At 61.4% G+C, this 26,931-nt stretch overlaps 1 protein-coding gene across 1 annotated transcript in view; it reads right to left on the reverse strand.

Annotated features, from left to right (window-relative positions):
- TACC2 (transforming acidic coiled-coil containing protein 2) overlaps nucleotides 1-26,931 on the reverse strand; it is a 109,231-nt gene that overhangs the window by 49,435 nt on the left and 32,865 nt on the right. The window contains exon 13 of the mRNA XM_054728663.1: nucleotides 7,614-7,742. Within this exon, the coding sequence (XP_054584638.1) occupies nucleotides 7,614-7,742 (129 nt within the window). The remainder of the gene's footprint in view (nucleotides 1-7,613; nucleotides 7,743-26,931) is intronic.

The raw sequence follows: 26,931 nt of genomic DNA on the forward strand, positions 1-26,931 counted from the left end.
AACTCCTTCCCAGACCAGCCCGGGACGCCCGGCGCTTCTAACACGGCCCGACCAGACCCCGCACTCACACGCTCTGACCAGACCCCGCACTAACACGGCCCCACCAGACCCCGCACTCACACGGCCCCACCAGACCCCGCACTCAGACGCTCTGACCAGACCCCGCACTCACACGCCCCCACCAGACCCCGCACTCACACGCCCCGACCAGACCCCACACTCACACGGCCCGACCAGACCCCGCACTCACACGGCCCCACGAGACCCCGCACTCACACGCCCCGACCAGACCCCGCACTCACACGGCCCGACCAGACCCCGCACTCACACGGCCCCACGAGACCCCGCACTCACACGGCCCCACCAGACCCCGCACTCACACGGCCCGACCAGACCCCGCACTCACACGCCCCCACCAGACCCCGCACTCACACGCCCCGACCAGACCCCGCACTCACACGGCCCCACGAGACCCCGCACTCACACGGCCCGACCAGACCCCGCACTCACACGGCCCCACCAGACCCCGCACTCACACGGCCCGACCAGACCCCGCACTCACACGGCCCCACCAGACCCCGCACTCACACGGCCCCACCAGACCCCGCACTCACACGCCCCGACCAGACCCCGCACTCACACGCCCCGACCAGACCCCGCACTCACACGGCCCGACCAGACCCCGCACTCACACGGCCCGACCAGACCCCGCACTCACACGCCCCGACCAGACCCCGCACTCACACACCCCGACCAGACCCCGCACTCACACGCCCCGACCAGACCCCGCACTCACACGCCCCCGACCAGACCCCGCACTCACACGCCCCGACCAGACCCCGCACTCACACGGCCCCACGAGACCCCGCACTCACACGCCCCGACCAGACCCCGCACTCACACGCCCCGACCAGACCCCGCACTCACACGCCCCGACCAAACCCCGCACTCACAGGCCCCGACCAGACCCCGCACTCACACGCCCCGACCAGACCCCGCACGCACACGGCCCCACGAGACCCCGCACTCACACGCCCCGACCAGACCCCGCACTCACACGGCCCGACCAGACCCCGCACTCACACGGCCCGACCAGACCCCGCACTCACACGGTCCGACCGGACCCCGCACTCACATGCCCCGACCGGACCCCGCACTCACACGGCCCCACCAGACCCCGCACTCACACGGCCCGACCAGACCCCGCACTCACACGCCCCGACCAGACCCCGCACTCACACGGCCCGACCAGACCCCGCACTCACACGCCCCGACCAGACCCCGCACTCACAGGCCCCGACCAGACCCCGCACTCACACGCCCCGCGGGGCCTCTGGACCACGGCACGTATTGCAGGACCTGAAGGTGGCTAAGTCCACCGCCAACCCTCCTGGCACCCCCACGACACCCCGGGAACGAGTACACCAGGAATGCACCCCTCACGTCCGAACACCAGCGATGCAGCAGTCGCCACGCCCCACCCGGGCCGGCCCCACGCACAGGATCCCTGCTCTGCTCTCGGCTGCTGACCGACGCGCCAGAGGTCAGCGACCGCCACATCCCCGCCAGCGCGAGAGGAGCCAGGTGCCCGGAGGCTTCAATCCCGCCGAGTCCAGGAGCCGGAGCCGGTCAGGAAGGGGTGCTGAGCAGCCCTGGGCACCCCAAGAAAACAACCTGAGCGGCTCTCTCTGCCCCTGGCCGCGGGGCGTCTCCGTTGCCAGAGCAGCGATGCTCTCCACGCGTGTCCTTAGCTATCAGCCCCGGCTCACGGGCGAGGAAAGTGGGTCGGATCACAGAAAGGTGCAGCTGGAGACGCGGGAACGTCCGTGCCGACGGCGTGCAGACCTGGGCAGGGCCCCCCTCGCCCCCCCCCCCCCGCCCCCGGCACCAAGTCAGCGCCCGGAGCCCCGTGTTCATGGAAAGGCGACTCTGTTTGGGCCGAAGAGTCCATGTGAAGTGAATGCACCCTGAGAATCCGGCAGGAGGAGGAGGGTGCGGCCTCGCGAGGAAAACAGGTGTCAACACAGGTGAGCGTTCGGAGCCAACACCGACTATGACCACGAGGCTGGCTTCCGGAGAAAGAGGTTGGGAGAGGCAGGACCCGCCCACCTGGCGCGCTGGAGGGTCCCCCCAGGGGCCAGGGCCCCGGAGGCTGTTGGGGGAGGGGGGCCGCTTCCAAGATGAAATGCAAACAGCAGGCTCGGGAGCTCCAAACCGCCAGGTCCTTCCTGCCTGTGAGCAGAGAGGGCCCGGGAGCTGCAGCCGGTCGTCAGCGGTCTGGAGAGAATGGCTCCCATGCTAATCAGCAGGGACACGGGCCGCCGCCTGCCCCTGCCCTACTTGTGAGCGGGCGGTGAGAAAGGGAGCCGAGCAGAACTGCTGACTCAGGCTCCAGACGGAACAGAAATCCGGAACGACGGGGCCAGAGGTCCGGTCCGTGAGCATCTACTTAGAGCGCAATTAGTATGAGGGGAGGGCAGGCTGGGTGAATGAGTGTGTGTGCCCGCTGTATGTGTAGGCGTGTGCACGTGTGCCCGCTGTATGTGTAGGCATGTGCACATGCATGTGTGCTCACTGTATGTGTAGGCGCATGTGCCTGTGTGCCCGCTGTATGTGTAGGCCTATATGCACATGCACGCGTGCCAGCTGTGTGTGTAGGCGTGTGTGCTGGTGCATGTGTGCACACTGCGTGTGTAGGTGTGTTTCTGCACTTGTGCACTACCAAGCCCTAAAAATATCTCCTTTCCGCAGCGATCACAGAGCCTGTCCACACGGCAGCCGCCAGGCCAAGAACACCGGCCTCGGCTTCATTCTTTCTTTTCTCCAAACCATCAGCAAATCTCCCCACATCTTCCTCCTCCATCAGCAAATCTCCCCACATCTGTCCCAGCACCGCCTGTCCTCTGCCACGATTCTCTCTTCTGCCTTCTCTGCCTCCCTCCATTTCTCCTGATTCTTTTTCCTGCATTCTACTTCTTCTCTCCTGAGTCTCTCCATTTTCTGAATTCTGCTTTCTCCTTACCTTTGACCCTTGGGCATTAACCTTGAAACCTGGCTCTTGACCCCTGAACTGTAACACTTGATCCCTAACTCTTGACCCTTTGGCCCTTGCTCCTTTCACTTTTGACCCCAGATCCTTGACTCTGAGCTTTGGCCCATAGCCTATGACCCTTGACCCCATGACCCTTGATCCCAACCCCTATCATGACCCCTGATCTCTGATCCTCAACCAATGAGCTTTGACTGTTGCCTCTTGGACTTTGACATTTTTTACCTTTAATCCTTTGACCCATGACCCCCATCTTTGACCCTTGACCCCAACCCCTAACAGAATGACCTTTTACCTTTGACTCTTCAACCTTGAGCATTTACCCCGTTTGTCTCCTGATTCTTTGACCCCTGACCCTTTGACCATTGACTCCTGACCATGACCTTGTCCAGTTCCTCCTGATTCTCTCAGGTCTGGGTCAGAACTTGTGGAGAGCGGAGGCCATCTGCCCCCCCCGCCCCCCAGGCTGCCGTTCAGGGTGAATTTCCCAGATGTGTCCCCTGTTCCCTGCGTCGGCGCCGTGGAACCGGCTTCCTCCGGCAGAAACCGGCGTGTGCTTCTCCTCTGGCTCCTTTTCCCGGTCAGCCCCGGGCAGGGCAGCTCTGAGCAGGGGCCGTGTCTGCTCGGGTCACGCCCCACCCGCCCTCGGGCCCACCCAGCAGGCTCTTAGCCACAACCACCCTCCCCTCCCAGGAGCCACCCGTGGCCGCCGTGGCCGCCGTGGCCTGAGTGAGGGCTCCCGCTCGCGTTCAGGAAAGCCTCATCACCAGCCCCCGGAGCTCAGCCGACCCGGCACGACGCTCTCCATCGTCCACCAGCTCCGGAGCCGGGAGCGGCTGGGGCTGCGGGAGGGGAGGCCACTCGGCGTCAGCGTCCCTCCCGGGAGACGTGGGCAGCAGGGAAGGAAAGCTCTCCCCGCTCCCCACGCCCCTCGGCTAATGCTTCCCCACGGGCATGGCGCGGGGGCTCCAGGGGAAGAGCCATCTTCACAGGAAGCGGGAACGGCTGTGCGGCCGCGGCGGCAGGAAGCCGCGCGTGTTTCAGGAGCAGAACATCTGTCAATCGTAACGAGACGCCGCCCGGCTCTTCGCAGACACCGATCCCCGCCTCCCCGCCCAGGACAGAGGGGCATCGCGGCCCAGGGGCGGGGACGATGGCCGCGCGGGCGGGGCGGGCACAGGAGACGCCGGCTCCACGACTGAGCGGCTGGACACGGCGCGGATGGAGGGTGTGCCCCAGGCGGCCCAGGCGTGCGGACAGCGACGTCCTCGGCAGCAAAGTGAAGCTGTCGCCCTGCACGCTGGAAACTTGTTGTGGAAACCTCGGGGCCGCCGCCGGAGGGAAAGGCCAGGTGTGTCTGGACCCCTGGGTCCAGGCCTCGGAGACGGCGGAGCTGGCAGCAGCGGGACGGTGAGGCAATGGCATCACAGCCGTCCCTGTCCCGTCCCTGTCCCGTCTGGTCCCACCCTGTCCCTATTCCTGTCCCGTCCCTGTCCCGTCCCTGTCCCGTCTGGTCCCACCCTGTCCCTATTCCTGTCCCGTCCCTGTCCCGTCCCTGTCCCGTCCCTGTCCCGTCCACGCCACAGGACCCGGCTCGGAGCTGCAGGGCACGGGGCCCTGGTTAGCGCGGAGACCGTTCCTGCCCTGCCCGGCAGCGAGAGGTCCTTCAAAAATGCAAATCTGACCTGACCCTTGACCTGCCCCCAGGCTTCTGGACCCTCACACCCAGCGTCCTCCATCGAGGAGTCACAGCCTGGGGCCGAGGCTGGAGCAGGTGAGCAACGAAACAGACACAGCCGCCTGGGTCACACGCCACCGCACAGGCCAGGACGCCAGTCCACACCGACACCAAGACACGAAGACGGGAGCGAGGACGTTAACAGACGGGAGAGGACAGACCCCACGGGAGGACTCCCGATCCCCGACGTGGACGCTCCACCCTCAGAGGGAGCAGGAGCCCCTGCCGAGGTGGGTCCCCCGTGACCCCTCCGAAGAGGACAGTGTGGGCCGGGGCCAGGGCTGCAGGCAGGAGCCGACCGGCACGGTGCAGCCCAGCGTCCGGCCAACGTCAGCCACAGCCACGCGGCAGCTTGTGCCCTGGTGTGACAGACCTCACCCGCGACCCTCCTCCCCAAACCCTCCCACAGGCTCACCAGGAGAAGAGCACCAGGCAGATCCCACCGCAGGGACATTCGCCCCGTGTGTGTGTGTGTGTGTGTGTGTGTGTGTGTGAGTGTGTGTGTGTGAGTGTGTGTGTGTGTATGAGTGTGTGTGAGTGTGTGTGTGTGTGTATGAGTGTGTGTGAGTGTGTGTGTGTGTGTGAGAGTGTGTGTGTGAGTGTGTGTGTGTGAGTGTGTGTGTGAGTGTGTGTGTGTGTGAGAGTGTGTGTGTGTGTGAGTGTGTGTGTGTGTGTGAGTGTGTGTGTGTGTGTGAGAGAGAGTGTGTATGTGTGTGTGTGAGTGTGTGTGTGAGTGTGTGTGTGTGTATGAGTGTGTGTGAGTGTGTGTGTGTGTGTATGAGTGTGTGTGAGTGTGTGTGTGTGTGAGAGTGTGTGTGTGAGTGTGTGTGTGTGAGTGTGTGTGTGAGTGTGTGTGTGTGTGTGAGAGTGTGTGTGTGTGAGTGTGTGTGTGTGTGAGTGTGTGTGTGTGTGAGAGAGAGAGTGTGTGTATGTGTGTGTGTGAGTGTGTGTGTGAGTGTGTGTGTGAGTGTGTGTGTGTGTGAGTGTGTGTGTGTGTGTGAGAGTGTGTATGTGTGTGTGTGTGAGAGTGTGTGAGTGTGTGTGAGAGAGAGTGAGAGTGTGTGTGTATGTGTGAGTGTGTGTGAGTGTGTGTGTGTGTATAAGAGAGAGTGTGTATGTGTGAGTGTGTGTGTGAGAGAGTGAGTGTGTATATGGGTGTGTGTATGTGTGAGTGTGTGTGTGAGTGTGTGTGTGAGAGAGTGTGTATGTGTGAGAGAGTGTGTGTGTATGTGTGTGTGTGTGTGAGAGAGTGTGTGTATGTGCGTGAGTGTGTGTGTGTGAGTGTGTGTGTGAGAGAGTGAGAGTGTGTGTGTATGGGTGTGTGTGTGCACGCGCATGGCGTGTATGTGTGTGTATGGGTGTGTGCGTGTGCACGCACATGGCGTGTGTGTGTATGGGGGTGTATATGTGTGTGCGTGCGCGTGACGTGTGTGTATGGGTGTGTGTGTATGTGTGAGAGTGTGTGTGTATGTGTGTGTGTGAGAGAGAGTGTGTGTGTGTGTGTGTGAGAGAGAGAGAGAGAGAGAGTGTGTGTGTATGTGTGAGAGAGTGTGTGTGTGTATGTGTGAGAGTGTGTGTGTGTGTGTGAGAGAGTGTGTGTGTGTGTATGTGTGAGTGTGTGTGTGTGTGAGAGTGTGTGTGTGTGAGAGAGTGTGTGTGTGTGTATGTGTGAGTGTGTGTGTGAGTGTGTGTGTGAGAGAGTGTGTATGTGTGAGAGAGTGTGTGTGTATGGGTGTGTGTGTGCGCGCTCATGGCGTGTGTGTGTATGGGGGGGGTGTGCGTGCGTGTGACGTGTGTGTGTGTGTGAGAGAGAGAGAGAGAGAGAGAAAGCTCCTGGTCTGCCCCTGAGACAGGGCGGGGCAGGCTTGGACCCGCAGCCTCAGGCGGCTCAGAGACAGGGAAAGAGCTGTGCCCAAGCGCCCCGTCCCCACCAGAGGGCGCAGTCCGACGCCACCCCTCCTCGCCTCCCCAGGGCCCCACGCACCCCGGACCACCTCCCCACGCCTCCGTCACCGCTGCGCCCTCGGCTTGGACATGGCTGCCCCCGACAGTCTCCGGGGCGTAGTTCCGGGGCCCCCGTGCCGCCCGCCACCAGGGCTCCCCGAGGCACAGGCTTCCCTTCGACACGGCCCGGAGGTCGGCGCTGGCGCCACACAAACCGCTGTCCAGGAGGCTGGTCGAGGCGGGACTCACCGAGCAGAGTGGCCTGTCACCAGCCCCCCACCCCCCCCAGCCCCGTGCAGGGACAGAGGGTTTGCACACGAGCTGGAGGCTGAGCGGCGTGCCTGGGCCAGGCCGCGGTGCCAACGCCAGCGTCAGAGGCCGGGGCCCCTCGACGGGGAGGCTCACGTGCCATCAGCCGCCTGAGTGCAGCTCCTCGCCCTGCACCGCGCGGTGGGCCTCATCCGACAGGGCGGGGGGGGGGGGGGGGGGACCTTAAAGAAAGACCGAGGGGGGCTCTGCCAGCAGGAGGCGCTGCAACGGCAGCTCTTCCCTGGGCCTGGGCCTGCGCCCGCCCTGCAGGGTTCAGACGTGCCCGGCTCCACATTCCCATTGGCCAGTTCCTTAACGTCAATCCATCCGTGTCTCTCTCTCTCTCTCTCTCACACACACACACACACACACACACACACACACACACACACGCCTGCTCACACGTGCTCTCACAGGCCGCTGCACGGCTGCCTGAAGCCTCAGGTCACCACAGCCCAGCGACCACGGACAGGGCATCCGGGCCGAGTCGTCACCGCCCTGTTGGCGCCGCCCCAACGCCGCTCCCCCCAAGGCTGGGGTGGCCCCGGGGCGGGGGAGGGGGTCGTACGATACCTGCCCAGGTCCGTGGCCGCACCCTGGCAGGACGAGGCTTCTACGCCATCAGCAGCCGAGGCGGAGGGCGGAGGGGCAGGTCCTGAGGCCGGCGGAGGGCCAGCGGCACGGGCAGCGGCCGGGGAGGTGCTGGGGACACAAAGGGACGATTATTCCCGAGAACCGGGCCCACGCGTGGCTCCACCCCACCCACCCACCGGCACCCGCTCCCTGGTCCCCGCCCGGCTCCCCGGGGAGGCCGCCCTGCCCCGGGCAGCCCCAGGCCCGCTGGGTGAGCCCCTCCTCCTCCGGCCCTGCGGGACCTGGGGCGGCTTCGGGGGAGGCAGCGCGGCTTCTCACGTGGAGAGGGGGCTTCTGGGTGAACATCGCTGACCGTTCTCCCACACGCAGTGACATCGCCTCTGGGAACTAAATCGCCACTTTGTCAACTCCCCGAGGTTTCCCCCAAAACCCAAGGGTAAGGAACATGAAGGCCCAAGGCTGACGGGTGGCGGGTTCCAGTCGGCTGCCTCCTGCACGCCCCCCACCGGGGATCGAGCCACAGCCAGGCATGTGCCCCGACGGGAATCGAACCCTGACCTCCTGGCTCCTAGGTCGATGCTCCACCCCTGAGCCACGCCGGCCGGACGGTGATGCCTCTTAGAGCCCGTTCCAATCCCCAGCGCCACGCCCAGCCCTCGGGCACAGAGGCCTGCACCTCGGACCCCTGGCCGCCTCCTCCGGGGGTGGGCGCGGGCGGGGGGCAGGGGGGCCTCCTGGCTGTAAGCAGGGGAGCCCTTTCCCATTCAGGGGCTAACCCAGGCTCGCCCCGTCTCACTGGGGTAACGAAGGGCTGGATTCACAGCCCCGAGCACCTGCATCTTTCGAAGGCGGAGGAGATGCTTTCACCGACGCGTCTCTCATTTTTCCAGAGAAGGTTCACAAGAAGGCGCATCAGCCCGAGCTTCCGCCTCAGCCAGGGCCGTGGCGCGTGCTTCCCGGCGGCCCAGCTGGCGAGGCCTGGGTCCCTCCCACGGGCCCCGGGGCCACTGCTGACGGCCGGGGCTTCCCACTCCCTCCCACACAGCGGCTGCTCCCACCAACCCCCCCCCCCCACGGGCCCGGGACTGTCCCCTCGGGCTGCGTCACGTGGGCGGTGGTCAGCACTGCCCTCCCAGGCCCACTCGGAGCCGGGCCCTTCCTGGCAGGTCCCCTGAGAACGGACGGCGCAGTTACCCGGAGATGGGCCAGAGCGACCAGAGGAAGCCCTTGTGCCAGGACAAGCCCCGAAGTGGCCCCGGCGCCCCCGGGGGCGGTGACGGCACCGAGGGGCCGAGCCCAGCAGATCGCGTCCCGTCCCGTCGGCAGATGGCGGCAGCCTCATCGCCCACCTCAGGGCACCATCTGGCAGGCATTAGCGCGCCTCCCGCAGGGCCTCTCCTCTTTCTTCTAGAATTTCCCGAGGGCGAGGATCAGTAATAGGACGAGCGGAGCGGCCAGAGGCGGCTCGGAGGGAGGGAGCTGCCCGGCGGGGAGGAGAGGGCTCTGAGGTGCTGGTTGGCAGAGCTAAGCGTGGGGGTCGGAGCCTGGACAGTCCGCCCAACAGCGGCCCGGGGTTCGCCACGGCGAGTCCAGCGACGGCAGACACGGCGCGCACCTCGGACGCCGCCGCCGAACCCGAGGTGCCCACGGAGGCCGCCCCCGGAGGGGAGGCCCAGGCGGCCGTGGCTAAACCAGCACGTGAGCCCACGTGAGGGCAGGACCGCCGGCCACCGGGAACGCCGAGGCGGAGACAGGGACGCAGGACACGGGTCTCGGACGGACAGGACCTCACTGTCCGGTGACCCCCAACACGCGTGCACAGCGTCACGGCTGGTAACTCCGTTTCCACGCCTTCTCAGGTTTAACTAACTCGAAACGATGGGCGAAGCCAGACTGAGCTCTGCAGGAAGAGAATGTCGCCCAAGGGGCCCCCAGATTGTTTACGGGGACACATACAGTTTACGGTACAAAACCTGGCAACCGCCGGCGAACTGAGGGCGCACAGACACGGAACCAAACGATTCTTTTTTTTAAATAATTTTTTAAAAATACATTTTTATTGATTTCAGAGAGGAAGGGAGAGGGAGAGAGAGAAACATCAACGATGAGAGAGAATCATGGATCGGCTGCCTCCTGTACCCCCCCCAACCCCCCCACCCCGCCCCCGGGGATCGAGCCCGGATGTGCCCTGACCGGGAATCGAACCCTGACCTCCTGGTTCATAGGTCGACGCTCAACCCCTGAGCCTCGCCGGCCGGCAGCATCACTGCTGAGCACTGAGACGCCGCAGCAGCCCATCTGCCCACCAAGCGGCGGGTTACTAGGTGACCAGCGGCAGGAAGTGTGAGCAGCGTGGAGTCCCGGACAGAGGGAGGACTGCCATCCCGGGCGATTTCAAACGCCTGAATAGGCTATTTCTGGAATTTTCCATGTACTATTTCCGGGCCCCCATTGACGGCAGGCAACTGAACCCGTGGGAAGCGAAACGGAGGACGAGGGAGGGCTGCGGCCTGTGCTGTCGTCTCGTTCACGTCGGATTCACGGCCCACGGCCCTGAGCCAACGCACACCCAGCAGGCTCAGCTAACACAGAGCGCCCCCCTCGTGGCCAACCACAGCCTCGCGCCGAGAAACCCCCGCCAGCGCCCCGGCACAACACGCGGGGTCCGTGCTAAAGAGCCAAACCGCCCTGGCCGGGGTGGCTCAGTGGATAGAGCGCCACCTGCAGACTGAAGGGGCCCGGGTTAGATTCCCCGTCAGGGCACAGGCCCGGGTTGTGGGCTCGAACCCCAGGAGGGGGCGTGCAGGAGGCAGCCGATCCACGGTTCTCTCTCATCGCTGAGGTTTCTTGCCGGAAGCCCATCGTTGTTTTAGTAATAGAGAGCTGTGGACAGGGAATCTGGAGGGCTGGTCAACCTAATTCAGGGGTCCTCACACTTTTTAAACAGGGGCCCAGTTCCCTGCCCCTCAGACCGTTGGAGGGCCGGACTACAGTTTAAGAAAAACTATGAACAAATTCCTGTGCACACTGCACAGATCTTATTTTGAAGTAAAAAAACAAAACGGCACAAACACCCGCACGTGGCCCGCGGGCCGCGGTTGGAGGACGCCGGACCTAACTGCTCTAAAGGGTCAGAGCTAATGACCAGGTATTGGCAGCTGGAGCAGCCCACCTGTGAGTCCTACACTCACTGTTGGCTTCTAGTGGGGTTTCCTGCCGAGGGCACGTGGGTGTGTCCTATCGTTCTAATCCCAGTAAAAGGGATGGCAAAGCCAGAGCGAGGAGCAGTCCTCCCGCTAGAGGTGGGCTCCCGCCTGGCCCCCCCTTCCCAAATTAAAGCTTTTCTAAAGTCTCCTTTCATTTGTGTGCGGCCTTCTCCAGAACCCGAACCCTGAACCGGGACCCTGAATCACGCGGGACGTGAAAGGGGTTTCCACATTTGGGGCCTGACCGCGGGACGTCTGGAGGAGGTGATATTTTTCGCCTAAGAGCGAAGGAGGAAAAATACACCGAGCAAAGGTGTGGAAAATTCACCGGGAAAAGGTGAGGGAGGTTCACCGCACGCAAAGCCCACGGGCTGACGCGGCGTCTCCATCTGTAAGTCGGGGGGGACGTCTTTTTCCGCCAGGCTAATGGGGAAGAATTGGGTTATAAAATAATGTGGCTTCTTGTTCAAATTAAAATCCTAGTTGGTATTTGGAATTTAAAATCTGTAATGAGTGAAACTCTATTGATGAAGCCGCCTCTGGTGCGGAGACATTCACAGGTGGCAGGAGAGGGCAAGGCCATCTGCTCTCCCGCATGGAGATTGCTTAAGGTATCGTTTAAAAATTACAAAAGAACTCGCAGGGAAATGCAAATTTTGGCCAAATTGGGTGTTCGTTATTGCTCCGGAAAGCGAAAAAGAAGGGAAAAAAAAATTAAGATCCGTCTTTATCTATTAAGCATGAAAAGAAATTCGGTCAGATCTGTTGCTGAATCTTCCCCCGAAGTAAGCAGGATGTTGTTATTAATCTAGGGACTGCTAAATGTTTGACTTGCCAGTTTTAAAAGCACAAAGTGCAAATTAAATTGGGAGAATTTATATAGTTGTGGTAATTAAAATCCTAGATAGATAGATATATGTATTTGATCGTTTTTTCCATGTTGAAATTTCAAGGTCTTAACAGAGAAAGCTCCAAGGGCCCAGAGTAATAACAGGAAATTTGTTCTCTCTTCTTAAAGGAAATACTTTTGAAATTTAACAGATCTAATATACTTGAAATTGCATGGAAAGCTTCATCAAATAAAAATTAATAACTACATTTTACTTTTAGATGTTATAAAGGTTTTGGCTTCTAAGGAGGGAAAAATATTTCCTAAAATCCCAACTTGAAAAACAAAAAGGGGGGATGATGGAGAAATCACCTGTGGGTAGGCTGCACCAAGCCTTAATTACTTTAAATTTTCTCACTTGCGATGCTGATAAAACGACCTATGGAGCTGCATTGGTGTCTGAACAAAAGAAAATGGTCTAGTTAAATGGCAGGATCCCGAGTCTGGCTTATGGAAGGGACCCGATCCATTATTAACCTTTGGCAGAGGGTATGCTTGTATATTTCCAGAGAATTTTTCCAGACCCGTGTGGATTCCTGCTAGAAATATTAAACTGAAACAGGGATCCAAGAGAGAAATTAGTCAGACTAACGAGGACCTTGCGCCAGGAGCCACACCAGGCAGCTGCAGACAATCAACTACCTCAGCCGCAGAGAGCAGCGACTCCAAGCAGCCCACTGAGGATGAGGAGCAGGAGGAGGACGAGCCGGACAACAACCAGCCCGGAGGTCTCCTGGGACATGGTAAGGAAGACGGTACAGACGCCTGACGCCTGAGAACGTCTTTGCCACGCTAGTAGTGATCAGCTGTACGGTAATATTACCCGGGGAGAATGGGGAAGTATTTTTGAATTATGTTCCTGACCCTTTATGGGTAAGAACCCTTATGTGGGCTGATCCCCGCCTAATGTAGTCACCGATAATACCAAACACCTTGGTTCATCCAGGAGGAACATGGGTGGGGCAAGGAAGTATAATTACACAGGTGTCGCCACCCAGCTTCCCTTTTGTATGACATAAAATCAAATCACTGCTCCTTTGTGTGTAAAATTAAAGAGAGGTTTCTGGCTTGCGTGGATACTATCACTACTTGCTCCTGGGAGAGGTGCATAAAACGTAACTAGAGCTTGTCTATACAAAAAGAAACTGGCAGCCAGTTTGAAATTGAATTGTCATGGCTTAGAGCAAAGAATATCCTTACATGATATTATTCTACCATGTCATTATAATTTTTGATATCTTATAACAGCATATTGTACAATTATTCCAAACAAGCTTATAATTTTTTGAATGTTTGGCAGCAATTTAAAAAGGACATGAAAGGATTTAATCCCTTCCACACAGTGGAAGGCACTTGAGCATTCTATGTTGGCCCCTCTCGCCCTTTTTGCCAAGAGGGACCCTTTTCTTATAATCCAATTGCCCACAGCTGTTGCCTGAGTTTTCAGTTCATGCTGAGGTTGAAGCCTCATGGTGGCTGGTACTATGGATCTGTCTCTCGCCCAATGGTATGAGCTGGGCCCTCCCTGGAGAAGAAACCTGGGTTCCCCAAGATAAGTGATCAGTGCCAGGGCCCCACCGACAGCCGAGGTGGGATCCCGAGGCAGGTGCTGGGCGTGGAGGCCACGGGGGCATAGGCTACCAAGGAGACAGAACTGAACCTCACATCACCCTGCTCGGCCCCAGAGGATGGCTGGTTAGCCAGAGACGGGTAAGATTCCTCAGGGAAGGAACAATCTAAGACAGGCACAGTCACAGAGGGGCCATCAGGAGAGAACTTGGGGGTCAACAGAGGTGGGGCATAGACCCTCACGCCCCCAACCTTGCAGGGGCCTGAACCCTAGCCCCTTCTGAGGGAGGTGTCCTGCCCCCATGGCTGCTTTACTTCCCACGCCCAGCCCAGACTGGGACCCAGGTGACAGACAGAGGCTTGACCCAGCTCAGATCGGGACCCAGGCAACAGAGACTTGGCCGACAGCAGCTGCCCTACATCTAAATTCAGCCTAGCACCAGGAATGCTCAGGGCCTCCTCAAGAATGCACGCAATCCTTTCCACTAATATTTACAGGATAAACTAAGATTGTTATTAGAGCATTAAATTGGACAGTAAAATAGTAATCAAGTTTTCAGATTAATTTAATCAGCTAATTAAAATAAATATTTAGGGAGGTTTAATTGTACTGGACAAAAAGTTGTTTCTAAAGTATTAACTAAAATTTTTATTGGTAGTTCATCTCAGGGTAAAATTGCTTAATATGCAATGAACCTAAAGGAGTCATATTTTTGTGCAAAAAATAAAATAAAATAAAATTTAAAGTTATCAAGATTGCATTATAAAAATTTTCCAAAAGCCTCCTAATAATTAAATCAAAAAAAGGGGGGAAAGTGGGGTAATATTATGTAAGGAAAAATATCCTGAAAGTAAATTACATCTAGAAATTTTTTACTTTCAAAACGAATTTTCATTTGTAATGCTAACAGCAAGACACCCATGAAAAACACACATGGTGTCAAAAATAAGCCAAAGGAAAATCATTTGGACAAAAATAAAAAGGATCCCAAGTCAAACTTACAGAAAAGATTCTTTTATTAACTTTTGGTCGAGAATATGTTTGTGTATTTTCAGAAAACAACTCCAAGACCATATTGGATTAAAAGCAGCCCAGAGATGGAAGACCCTGACGATGCCTTGCCAGGCTAACAGTCAGCAGCTGTGCGTCGCTGCAGGTTGCCCAGGATCAAGCCAGAGAGGGTCGGACCTGCATTACCACCATGTGTCCATCATCCAGATTTCATTGCTGACATGTGCACATAGAGAACTGTTGGACATTCAAACTGGGACTCAAACATTTTATTGTTCTTATGTTTATTTCTAGCCTGCAGATTTTTTAAAGAAACGGAGGAGATGCCGGAAACTGATCATTGTTTTAATAATAGAGAGCTGTGGACAGGGAATCCGGAGGGCTGGTCAACCTTAATTGCTCTAAAGCAGGCGTCCTCAAACTACGGCCCGCAGGCCACAGGCGGGTGTTTTTGCCATTTTGTTTTTTTACTTCAAAATAAGATATGTGCAGTGTGCACAGGAATTTGTTCATAGTTTTTTTTAAAACTGTAGTCCGGCCCTCCAACGGTCTGAGGGACAGGGAACTGGCCCCTGTTGGAAAAGTTTGAGGACCCCTGCTAAAGGGTCCGAGCTAATGACGAGGTACTGGCAGCTGGAGCAGCCCCACCTGTTAGTCCTACATCACTGTTGGCTTCTATTGGGGTTTCCTGCCGAGGGCACGTGGGTGTGTCCTATCATTCTAATCCCAATAAAAGGGATGGCAAAGCCAGAGCGAGGAGCAGTCCTCCCACTAGAGGTGGGCTCCCGCCTGGCCCCCACTTCCCAAATTAAAGCTTTTCTAAAGTCTCCTTTCATTTGTGTGCGGCCTTCTCCAGAACCCGAACCCTGAACCGGGACCCTGAATCACATGGGACGTGAAAGGGGTTTCCACAATGTTTCTCTCTCAACCTCTCCCTTCCTCTCTGAAGTCAACAAAAAAATATATTTAAAAAGATAAGAGTCGTGTGTGAGGATGCACAGGTTCCCTGGGCGGAGCCGCTAAGAAAACGCCATGACACGCACACTGCACCGTCCGCCTGGGCCTCTGCCTCACTTCCCAGGACCCGCTTCTGCCCTGGGGCCGAGGCCGGGGCGAGCTGGTGTCTGGTGCGGGCGGGACTCACGCGACACCTCCCCGGCCGACTGGCACCGGCTATAAATGGCTCCCGGCGCTGCTACCAGAGGTGCTGGGACGAGAGACTGAAATGGTTCTCAGCGGAAAGAACCTGAGCTTTCACCACCGCCTGCTCCGCAGCTGCTGGCCGCAGCGGGTGGAGTTCCGCTGGGAGGGCACGTGGGGGCAGAGTCAACAACTGCTTCCCACAGGCCGTGAGTCACCGCCTCAGCGCCGGGCAGGGAGGGTCTGCCTCCCTCCGAGAGGAAGTCACTCACACTCTAGTCTGAAACGCCACGCTCCAGTTCTCCACGGGGACCTGGCCGGCGCCAGGATAAACCAGTGGGATAAAAAGGATCAGTGACGACAATATGATGATAATGGTAACAAATGGGCAGGAGGAACGTGGGGAGCTGAGGGACAGTTATGGCCTGGGTGGGGGTAATGGTTTCACAGGTACATACTCATCCCCAAAGTCAGTGGTCGGCAAACCGCGGCTCGCGAGCCACATGCGGCTCTTTGGCCCCTTGAGTGTCCTAACGCCGCTTCTTCAAAATAGACTCGCCCAGGCCGAAAACCGACGTCTGCGCATGGGCCACGGAGTTTCAGTCGCACTGTACATGCGCGCCCGCGCGTGGTATTTTGTGGAAGAGCCACACTCAAGGGGCCGAAGAGCCTCATGTGGCTCACGAGCCGCCGTTTGCCGACCACGGCCCAAAGCCATCGAGTTGTAAAGATGAAGTAAACACAGCTTTCTATCTGCCAGTCGGACCGCAAGGAGGGGTTTGTGTTCTTACGGGATCTCGCGTTCCGGGCGGACTAAGCAAGGGCAAGGCCCGTTCAGGGTCAAGAGCACGGAGCACGGTGAAGGGCGGTGACGGAGAACAACCGCGTGGAGAGCGGCCTCCTTCAGGCGGGAGGGCCTGGGGTGCAAACAGCTGAGAATGGCAGCACAGGCGTGTGCAGCCTCCAGAGAGCAGCCGCTCCCCCCGCCCCCCGCTCCCCGCCCTGAGGTCCGCGTGGACGCCAGGAGCTGCCCACCCTGCCCTCCCGCACACAGAAACACACACATATATAAACACACACACATATAAACACACACACATATATAAACACACACATATAAATACACGTATAAACACACACAGAGACACACACACACAGACAGGAAGGAGCTGGGGAGGGGAGGGGAGGGGAGGGGAGGGGAGGGGAGGGGAGGGGAGGGGAGGGGCGGGGAGAGGCACAGGCCTGTGGGGCACCGAGGAGTCGGGTCCTCGGGAAACCACCACCTCCGGGGAGAGGAGCGGAACGAGGCGGCGAGGATGGCGGGCCGGGCGCTCGCTCAGAGGAGGATTTGCTCACACGAAAGCTCGCGGGGCTGACGCAGCCAGAGGCATCGGAAGTACACACCAGAGGTGGGGCCCTGTGTGTGTGTCTGTGTTGTGTGTTTCTCTGTGTGTCTGTGTCTCTCTGTGTGTGTGTCTCTCTGTGTGTATATGTGTGTGTCTGTGTGTATATGTGTGTTTTTGTGTCCCTGTGTGTGTGTTTCTGTGTATACGTGTCTGTGTGTGTGTAAATGTCTGTGTGCGCGTGTGTGCGTGTGTGCACGCACAGGCATCCACTCCCCGGCTCTGTCTGCTGAGAGGGGTCGTGTCCAACAGACACGAGAGCCACATCACAGGGCCCACAGCTGCCCAAATCTGGGGCCACGGGGCTAACAACATGGATTCCGGTGGAGCACATCCCACTGAGGAAGTGATCATCCCGGAGGCCCACACAGCCCGGCCGGGTGGCTCAGTGGTGAGTGTCGACCTGTGAACCCGGAGGTCAGGGTTCGGTTCCGGTCAGGGCACAGGCCCGGGTTGCGGGCCCGATCCCCGGTGTGGGGCGGGCAGGAGCAGCCGGTCCATGACTCTCTCTCATCCCTGCACCAAAGGGTCCCGGGTCCGATCCCGGTTGAGGGCACACACCTCAGCGGCAGGTTCAGGTTCCACCCTGGCCCCGAGCGGGAGGCAGCCGATCCCTGGTCTTCCTCACGTCTATGTTTCTCTTCCTCCTCCCTCCCTCCCACTCCCGCTAACGAAACAGGAGCAACGCCCTCGGGCGAGGACTCCGCTCTTCAGCCACTGGGAACGGCTCTGCCTTTCTTCTTATTCTTCTTCTTCTTTTTTTAATTAATATACTTTATTTTTACGGAGAGGGAGAGGGAGAGAGAGTTAGAAACATCGATGAGAAACATCGATCAGCTGCCTCCTGAACGCCCCCTACTGGGGATGTGCCCGCAACCAAGGTACATGTCCTTGACCGGAATCGAACCCGGGACCCCTCAGTCCACAGGCCGACGCTCTAACCACTGAGCCAACGACGAGTGGGACCAGAGTGCCGGCATCTCTGCGTCCAGGTGCAGGGGCTGGATTGGGTGCAGGGTCGGGCCGGGAGGGTACCGTCCAGGTGCAGGGCCGGGCCGGGTGCAGGGGCTGGATTGGGTGCAGGGTCGGGCCGGGAGGGTACCGTCCAGGTGCAGGGGCAGGGCCGGGCCGGGTGCAGGGCTGGGCCGGGTCAGGGGCCGGGCCGGGTGCAGGGGCCGGGCCAGGAGGGTACCGTCCAGATGCAGGGCCGGGCCGGGTGCAGGGCTGGGCCGGGAGGGTACCATCCAGGTCAGGGGCCGGGTCAGGGGCTGGGCCGGGAGGGTACCATCCAGGTCAGGGGCCGGGTCAGGGGCTGGGCCGGGAGGGTACCATCCGGGTCAGGGGCCGGGTCAGGGGCTGGGCCAGGAGGGTACCGTCCGGGTGCAGGGCCGGGCCGGGTCAGGGGCCGGGCTGGGAGGGTACCATCCGGGTCAGGGGCCGGGTCAGGGGCTGGGCCAGGAGGGTACCATCCGGGTCAGGGGCCGGGTCAGGGGCTGGGCCAGGAGGGTACCGTCCGGGTCAGGGGCCGGGTCAGGGGCTGGGCCAGGAGGGTACCATCCGGGTCAGGGGCCGGGTCAGGGGCTGGGCCAGGAGGGTACCATCCGGGTCAGGGGCCGGGTCAGGGGCTGGGCCAGGAGGGTACCGTCCGGGTGCAGGGCCGGGCCGGGTCAGGGGCCGGGCTGGGAGGGTACCATCCGGGTCAGGGGCCGGGTGCAGGGCCGGGCTGGGAGGGTACCATCCGGGTCAGGGGCCGGGTCAGGGGCTGGGCCAGGAGGGTACCATCCGGGTCAGGGGCTGGGCCAGGAGGGTACCATCCGGGTCAGGGGCCGGGCTGGGTGGGTACGGGGACTCCGAAGCGCAGAGAGGGCCACTGCCCGCGGGAACAGAGGAGGATGGAGACCCTCGAGGCAAAGGGCCGGACCGAGGTCTCGGGCGGCTGCTCTGCTGTCGATGGAGTTTAACATCCACTGAACCGGACCCAATCCGTTACCTACGAGCTCCAGGAGTGACAGTGCGTGCTCACCTCACCTCAGAGCAGCACCTGGTGGGTGCCGGGCCCGCTGGGCTCGTGAGCTTCACACGCCCTGCCCGTCAGCCCCGGGGGAGGCGTGGAGGGCGGCGAGTCGGGACCCAGGTCCCAGAGCACAGGCCCCAGGGGAGCGAAGACAGGAGACCTCACAGGACCGGGGGAGCCGCTGTGGTAGAGACCGTGCCGGAGAAGAGAGGGTTTCCGCGCCCGGATTAAAAAGTACTCCATTTAGCCCTGGCTGGTGTGGCTCAGTGGATAGAGTCGGCCTGCGGACTGAAGGGTTCCTGGTTTGATTCCCGCTCAGGGCACAGGCCCGGGTTGTGGGCTCGATCCCCAGTGTGGGGCGTGCAGGAGGCAGCCGATCAGTGATTCTCTCTCATCGTGGATGTTTCCCTCTCTCTCTCCCTCTCCCTTCCTCTCTGAAATCAATAAAGATATATATTTTTAAAAGTTCACAATTTAAAGATTTAGCCTCCAGCTTTAAAAAAAAAAAAGTGATAAGAACACGTAACTCCTTGTGTTTGTACAGCATCATAGAGCTTTGCTCCAAACGCTGCCTTCCTGGTGTCCCGTGCCCCGTGCAGACGGCAAACTACTTTATGGAACAGGAGACAGACTCGGGAATTAAGAAACTTGGCAAAGAAACACGGTGGCGGGAACCGGCCTCTGCCAGACCTCCTCCTCCTCCTGGGCCTTCCTCCAGCAGCGCTGTCCCCACAGCCCTGAGGGCAGGAGGGGGGGCAGGAGGTGGTGGAGGGGCAGGAGGTGGTGGAGGGGGCAGGAGGTGGGGGGGGTAGGAGGTGGTGGTGGGGAGAGGTGGTGGAGGGGGCCAGGAGGTGGAGGGGGCAGGAGGTGGGGGGGCAGGAGGTGGTGGAGGGGGCAGGAGGTGGTGGAGGGGGGCAGGAGGTGCGGGGGGCAGGAGGTGGGGGGGTAGGAGGTGGGGGGGTAGGAGGTGGTGGAGGGGGCAGGAGGTGGTGGAGGGGGGCAGGAGGTGGAGGGGGGCAGGAGGTGGAGGGGGGCAGGAGGTGGGGGGGCAGGAGGTGGAGGGGCAGGAGGTGGAGGGGCAGGAGGTGGAGGGGCAGGAGGTGGAGGGGGGCAAGAGGTGGGGGGGCAGGAGGTGGGGGGGCAGGAGGTGGGGGGACAGGAGGTGGGGGGGCAGGAGGTGATGGAGGGGGGACAGGAGGTGGTGGAGGGGGGCAGGAGGTGGGGGGGCAGGAGGTGGTGGAGGGGGGCAGGAGGTGGTGGAGGGGGGCAGGAGGTGGAGGGGGGCAGGAGGTGGAGGGGGGCAGGAGGTGGAGGGGGGCAGGAGGTGGAGGGGGGCAAGAGGTGGGGGGGCAGGAGGTGGGGGGGCAGGAGGTGGTGGAGGGGGCAGGAGGTGGAGGGGGGCAGGAGGTGGAGGGGGGCAAGAGGTGGGGGGGCAGGAGGTGGGGAGCAGGAGGTGGGGGGACAGGAGGTGGGGGGGCAGGAGGTGGGGGGGCAGGAGGTGATGGAGGGGGGACAGGAGGTGGTGGAGGGGGGCAGGAGGTGGGGGGGCAGGAGGTGGTGGAGGGGGGCAGGAGGTGGTGGAGGGGGGCAGGAGGTGGGGGGGCAGGAGGTGATGGAGGGGGGACAGGAGGTGGTGGAGGGGGGCAGGAGGTGGGGGGGCAGGAGGTGGTGGAGGGGGGCAGGAGGGGGGGGCAGGAGGTGGGGGGGCAGGAGGTGGGGGGGCAGGAGGTGGTGGAGGGGGGCAGGAGGGGGGGCAGGAGGTGGGGGGACAGGAGGTGGGGGGGCAGGAGGTGGGGGGACAGGAGGTGGGGGGGGCAGGAGGTGGGGGGGCAGGAGGTGGGGGGACAGGAGGTGGGGGGGCAGGAGGTGGGGGGGCAGGAGGTGGGGGGGCAGGAAGAGGCAGCAGGAGAAGGACCCGGAGCAGCAAAGCCCGGGAGGCTGCGTGGAACTGCAGGTTGCCCTGTGTTTACATCACATGATCACAACCCCCCCCAAGCGCGAGGCGGAGGGGGGGGCGGGATAAATGTCCCCACAGAGAGCCGTGAGAGCCGCAGCCTGACTCAGAGGTGGTGACTGACTTGCTCTGAGACAGGACGTTCCTCTAAGTTCAGAGCCTCCCCCTCCGTGGGGAAGTCAGTGCTGAGAGCAGATGGGCAGTTTGCTGAAGGACAGGCTGGACGCACAGGGGAGGGGCCAGAGGGCGGGAGGGCGCGGGGGTGGGAGAGTCTGCAGGGAGCGCCCCGACAGTAAGGCCCGCGTCCTGGGGCCCCTCTGCCCCGGTTTCCCTACAAACCGGTTCGGCTCTTTCCCAGGCCTGGGCTCCCACGTGGGTCCACAATCCCGGCTGCTCCGCCCTCGCAGGGAGTTGCTGGGAAATGAGGTTGTAAACAAAGGAGGTGACCTCAATGGGAGAAGCAGACGGACCAGCCACCGCCTGGGGCACAGATGACACGGAGAACAGGCCCGGCCCTCGCTCCTCACCTCACTCTTCACCAGGACTCGGCCCTCGCTCCTCACCTCACTCTTCACCAGGACTCGCTCCTCACCAGGACGCACGGACGGACGCCCCCCCCCCCCCCCCCCCCCCCCCCCCGTCACCAGCTTCCTGAGCTCCCCCCGTCGTCTGTGCCACAGGTGCCGGGTCCGCCAGCCCAAACCCGCTGCCCACGGCCCTTCGCTTTTGGCACAGGGATATGAATGAGCATGTCATTCACACACACTCCCTCACACACACACATTCCCTCACACACACACATTCTCACACACACACACACACACACTCATTCACACACATACACACTCATACATACTCTCACATACACACTCACATGTACACATTCTTACACACACCATCCACACACATGTGCACACACGTGCACACATGTACACTCACAGAAGCATATGCATTCTCACATGCACACACACGTGCACACACGCACAGCTCCTTGGAAGCAGGAGCTGTCTTACTCCAGCCTCCCCTCCCGAGTTCACGGAGGGAGGACGGGATTACAACTCAGACGAGTCCTCCAGTGTCTGTCTCCATAGAAACGACAAACATAAACAACCACACAAGCTGGTGAGCCCGGCAGGCCACTCCTGAGACCCGAGCGGAGAGCCCCCCAGGCCAGGCCAGGCGCGGGGCTGGGCTGGAGCCCCCGTCACCGTCACCGTGACCCTGGCCAAGACCCTGGCCGCTCTGAGGCTCCCCGGTCACACCGTGAAATGAAGCCCTGACCCTTCCGGTTCCGGGGGGGGGTGGGGGGGGGCAGAGGCCAGTGCCCAGAGGCGGGCCTGGCCGTGGGGAGGGAATGGAAGCCCGCGGTGTGGGACCCCGGAGCCGGGCCTACCTGCTCGGAGGTGACTGCTGAGTGACCAGCGACACGGAAGGAGCCAGGCGTGGGAGCCGAGGCGGCAGAGGCCCTGACCTAGTTCGGGCTCCGAGGCCGCCACGCCCCGCAGAGCCTGGAGCGGCCCCGCGGGACTCGGCGCCTTCCCCGCCCGCCAGCCGGGCCTCCTCCCTGGCCTCCTCCGGAGGAGCCAGGCCTGATCCGCAGCGGGAAAGCCTGGGAGGGACTCACTCCCGCGGCCCCACAAGCTCAGAACCGGACCGGCCCCCCTGAAGCACAGAACCGGACCGGGCCCCCCTGAAGCACAGAACCGGACCGGACGAAACGCTGAGGAGCCAGCCTGCGGCCCCGCAGACACCCGCGTCGGTTCTCGGTGCGGAAAGCTCCTTCCTGGGGCCGCAGAGGGACCGGAGCAGCCGGGACGGTTCACCTGCCACAGGCCCCCTCCCGCGGGGCAGCCGGACAGCCGGGACCTCCTGCCAGGGCCGGGCCGGGGCGTGGACAGGCCCGGGAGCACGGGCCGCGGGTGAAAGGGGCGCCCACCACGCAGGCCCGGCTGCCCCCCCCCCCCCCCCGCCCCCTGGGCCTGGGAGACACTTGGCTGTTCCAGGCGGTTCAACCCGCTGAGGCTTCCCGCCCGACAGCCGAGGGCGCCGCACCGTGGGGTCGTCCCAGGTGCACGGGGCCGGGACCAGGACGCCTCACTCGCGCTTCCAGGACGCACAGAGGAAGACGGGGAGCCAGGGACGGGGGGGGGGGGGGGGGGGGGGGGGCTCGCAGGTCACGTGCCGCGCCCCAGGCCTGGGCGCCCGGCCGGTGACGTAACTCCTGGGGAATTTAAAAGTCCCGAACTCGCAGGAAGCGCAGCGCAGTTTCGGGGCCAGTCCACGGGCGGCCGCGGCCCCGCCCCGGGGGGGCCACACGAAAGAGCCAGTCCACGGGCACGTACCCCCATCACGGGTGGGGACCCCCGGCCACCGCCCGCACCCCAACCGCGGGCCGGAACCACAGCCGCCCGTAGGGATCCCAGCCGCAGGCGTGCGCCGGACCAAGGGCGGATCCCGACCCACAGACACCGCCAACAGGAGCTGCGGGCAGATGGGGCCCCAGGCTCCCCGACAGACAGACACACTCCCCCTCCCCGCCACCAGGGGACCCCGAAATACATGTCTCGCCACCTCCCTCCTCTAACCAGCCCTTGTGGGGGAAAGACAGCGAAGGTCCTGGGGGCTCCGGTGCCCCCTGACCCCAGGTGCGCGCCCCCTGACCCCGGCGCCCGCCTCCCACTGGCGCTGCGCACTCACCGGCCCGGGGCGACCCCGCATGGCCGGCGCGGGCCGCCTTCCCCGGGGACGCAGCGGCCCGCGGGCGGGAGAGACCGCGGTTCCTCAGCCGGACGGCTGCGCACGCAGTCCCCGCGGCGGCCGAACTTTCCGGGGCGACGGCGCGGGCGGGCGGGGAGCGAGGCGCCCCGACGGGCGCGGGCCGAGTTGCACAAAGGCCAGCGAGTGGGAGCGCCGGCCAGGCTCCTCCCCCGCCGGCTCCCGCCGCCCGCGGCCAGCTGCTCGGCGCCCGCAGCTCTCCGCCCGGCGCAGGAATGCGCGCTCCGGGCAGGCGGCGCACCCAGGCCCGCACGGCGGGAGCGGGAGCGGGAGCGGGGCGCAGGCAGGGGGGCCGCGCTGCCCCGGGGGCCTGAGTCATGGCCACTTGTTCCAGCTCCTCGTTGTTCCTCGGCGGGCGCTTCCCGCGACGCTTGGCCACGCGGGGGGCCCGGGTGTGAATCACGGGGCGGGCCGAGCCCAGGCCTGCGCCCCGGCTCTGCGGGGCCGGAGGGCGGGGGCGGGGCTGCCCGTACAAAGGTGGGGACGGAAGGACGCCTGGTTCGTCACGGGTGAGGCTGCTGAGCCCCAGGTCCGGGGAGGGAGCGCGCGGTTCTGGGTCCGAAGCCGGTGGGCGCCCCTCTCCTGGGCCGCTGAGGGGGGCGGAGCGCAGGCGGACCGCTCCCGCCTCCTTCCAGCAGCTTGTTTGTTTCTGTCCGAGCTGTGGGTTTTGTTTTGTTTTTTAGTTTTTAAATATGTGACTTCAGAGAGGAAGGGAGAGAGAGAAACATCGATGATGAGAGAATCTGACCGGCTGCCTCCTGCACGCCCCACACTGGGACCAAGCCCGACCGGGCATGTGCCTGCGCCTGCGCCCTGACGGGGAATGAACGCCTGCACCCACACCTGCGCCCACACCTGCACCCACACCTGCACCCCGAGGGACCTTACCTGCCCGCCCGCGCCCCCGCAGCTCATCACCTCAGCCAGGCCCTGGAGAGGCTCGAGGTGGGGGCCCCGCTTCCTCCTTTAAGTTCAGGGTCAAGAGCTTCGCTGTTTCATACACTTGGGGGCCAAAGGGCGAGGGACTCACGGGTGACTCAGCGCTGCCCTGCCTCCTCTTAAAGAAACAGGTGCCCGCAGCTGAGTGGCCCCAACAGAATTCCCAGCAGAAGAAAGAAGCAGGCTTTTGCTGCCTTCCACTAAAGTACCGTTATTTTTTAAAAACTTGCTTCTAAGAGTCACGTGTCTGGTGGCCATTTAGCTCGATCCCTTGTTTACCGTCTTCATGTACCCATTTCACAGATGTGGTAACTGAGGCTCCAACAGGCTGATGTGTTGGAATGCGCGCCTCCAGCAGCCGGTGTGATAAAACACACCCCTCACGCCTTTGCAGGCTCCGGAGCTCTAATGGGGCAAAGAGCGGAGAGGAGTTGGAGGCCCTATTCTTTTCTGTGAAACAGCCCCCGCCCAGGGGCGGGTACACGCCCCCCTGACACGGGAAGGCACCACTCTGCTTTGAAACCGATTGGTGCTGCCCGGCTGGCGTGGCTCCGTGGTTGAGCGTCAATCTAAGAACCAGGAGTTCGCTGGTTTGATTCCCAGTCAGGGCACAGGCCCAAGTTGCGGGCTTGATCCCCAGTAGGGGGCGTGCAGGAGGCAGCAGATCCATGATTCTCTCTCATTGTTTCTCTCTTTCTCTCCCTCTTCCTTGCTCTCCAAAATCAATAAGAAAATATATATATTTTTAAGTAGGATAAAATAGAATTCCTGGATCTCTATGAAGCCAAGGCCTTGCAAAGGAAATGGAGAAGCAATTATCTAAAAAAAAAAAAAAGATGAAGCCAAGAGCTCCCAAATCTCACTACACGGCAGAGAGGCATCCACACGGGAAACTCAGGCAGCCCACACAGCCCTGGTCCCGGCCGCAGGCCTGCCGCTCTCCTGCACGCCCTTGCCCTTCTCCAGGGAACCACACACCTGTGCAGAGGGAAGGACACGTCCGTGTGTGCACTCCCCCGGGGACCCTGGAGGCCACAGAAAACAGACCGATCGCAGGCAGGGAGGCTGTACCTTGGCCTCTGCATCCATGGCTGAATCTCTCCGTCTTAAGGGCCTCTTGGGTCCAAGTACAAGGCCACAGTCCCTGCAGAGAAGCAGTCTGTGGGCGTGTTTTCAGCAACTCCCTGGGGCAGCAGCCATTAAACCACCTCCTCCGGTCTAGGGCCGTGGTCGGCAAACTGCGGCTCTCAAGCCACAAGCAGCTCTTTGGCCCCTTGAGTGTGGCTCTTCCACAAAACACCACGGCCTGGGCGAGTCTATGTTGAAGAAGTGGCGTTAGAAGAAGTTTAAGTTTAAAAAATGTGGCTCTCAAAAGATGTCAATCGTTGTCCTGTTGGTATTTGGCTCTGGGGACAAATGAGTTTGCCGACCACGGGCCTAGGGTTTCCGAGGTCGCCCTAAAGGTGGGCACAGCACCCACAACCACTATTCCAGGTGCCCACGGGGGTATGAACAAGTATAAGGCAGGCCCGGCCGGCGTGGCTCCGTGGCTGAGCATCACCCTATGAACCAGGAGGTCAGAGTTCGATTCCCGGTCAGGGCCCAGGCCGGGGTTGCGGGCTCCATCCCCAGGAGGGGACGTGCAGGAGGCAGCTGATCAATGGTTCTCTCTCATCATTGATGTTTCTCTCTCCCTCTCTCTCTCTCCCTTCCTCTCTGAGATCAATAAAATATATTAGAAAAGAAAAAAAGAAAATGTCTAAGGCAGGACCCCGCCTGGAAAGACAGACTCAGGCCGGAAGGGGGAGGGGGGAGCAGGGGGAGGGAGCCAGCAGACACAAAGGCAGGCGGCATTGGCGGCAAAACCTCCGGAGGGGAGGGGACGGAGTGTGTTAGAAGTTATCTCTGGAGGCTGAAAGGAGCCCCATTGTACCCAGTTGTAGCCATTCTGCCTGTGACCTTCTCTGCCCCTGGCCCAGGGCCCCTCCCCCGACGGCCCAGGCCCCACCGAGATCCATGGAGAAGTCTGGGCAGCGGGCCAGGCTGGAGCCCTGTGAGGCTGTGTGAGCTGATAGGGGGGTGTGATGCCGGGGCAGCGGTCGACTCGCAGAGACAAAGAACACACTCGCTCCTGGCTGGGCACCCCGGTGGGAGCCCAGGAACTTGGGGCCCCGGGTGATGGCATGTTGTCCTTGGAGAACCACAGGGCACCCAGTTTCACAGGCCGATGCTCAGCCACTGAGCAACACTGGCCAGGCAAAAAACTTTTTAAAAAATCACATATATATATATTGATTTCAAAGAGGAAAGAGAGGGAGACAGAAACATCCATGATGAGAGAGAATCATGGATCAGCTGCCTCCTGCACGCCCCCCACTGGGGATTGAGCCCATAGC

Source organism: Eptesicus fuscus, chromosome 17 (assembly GCF_027574615.1).
Source record: "Eptesicus fuscus isolate TK198812 chromosome 17, DD_ASM_mEF_20220401, whole genome shotgun sequence".
NCBI classification, from domain to species: Eukaryota; Metazoa; Chordata; class Mammalia; order Chiroptera; family Vespertilionidae; genus Eptesicus; species Eptesicus fuscus.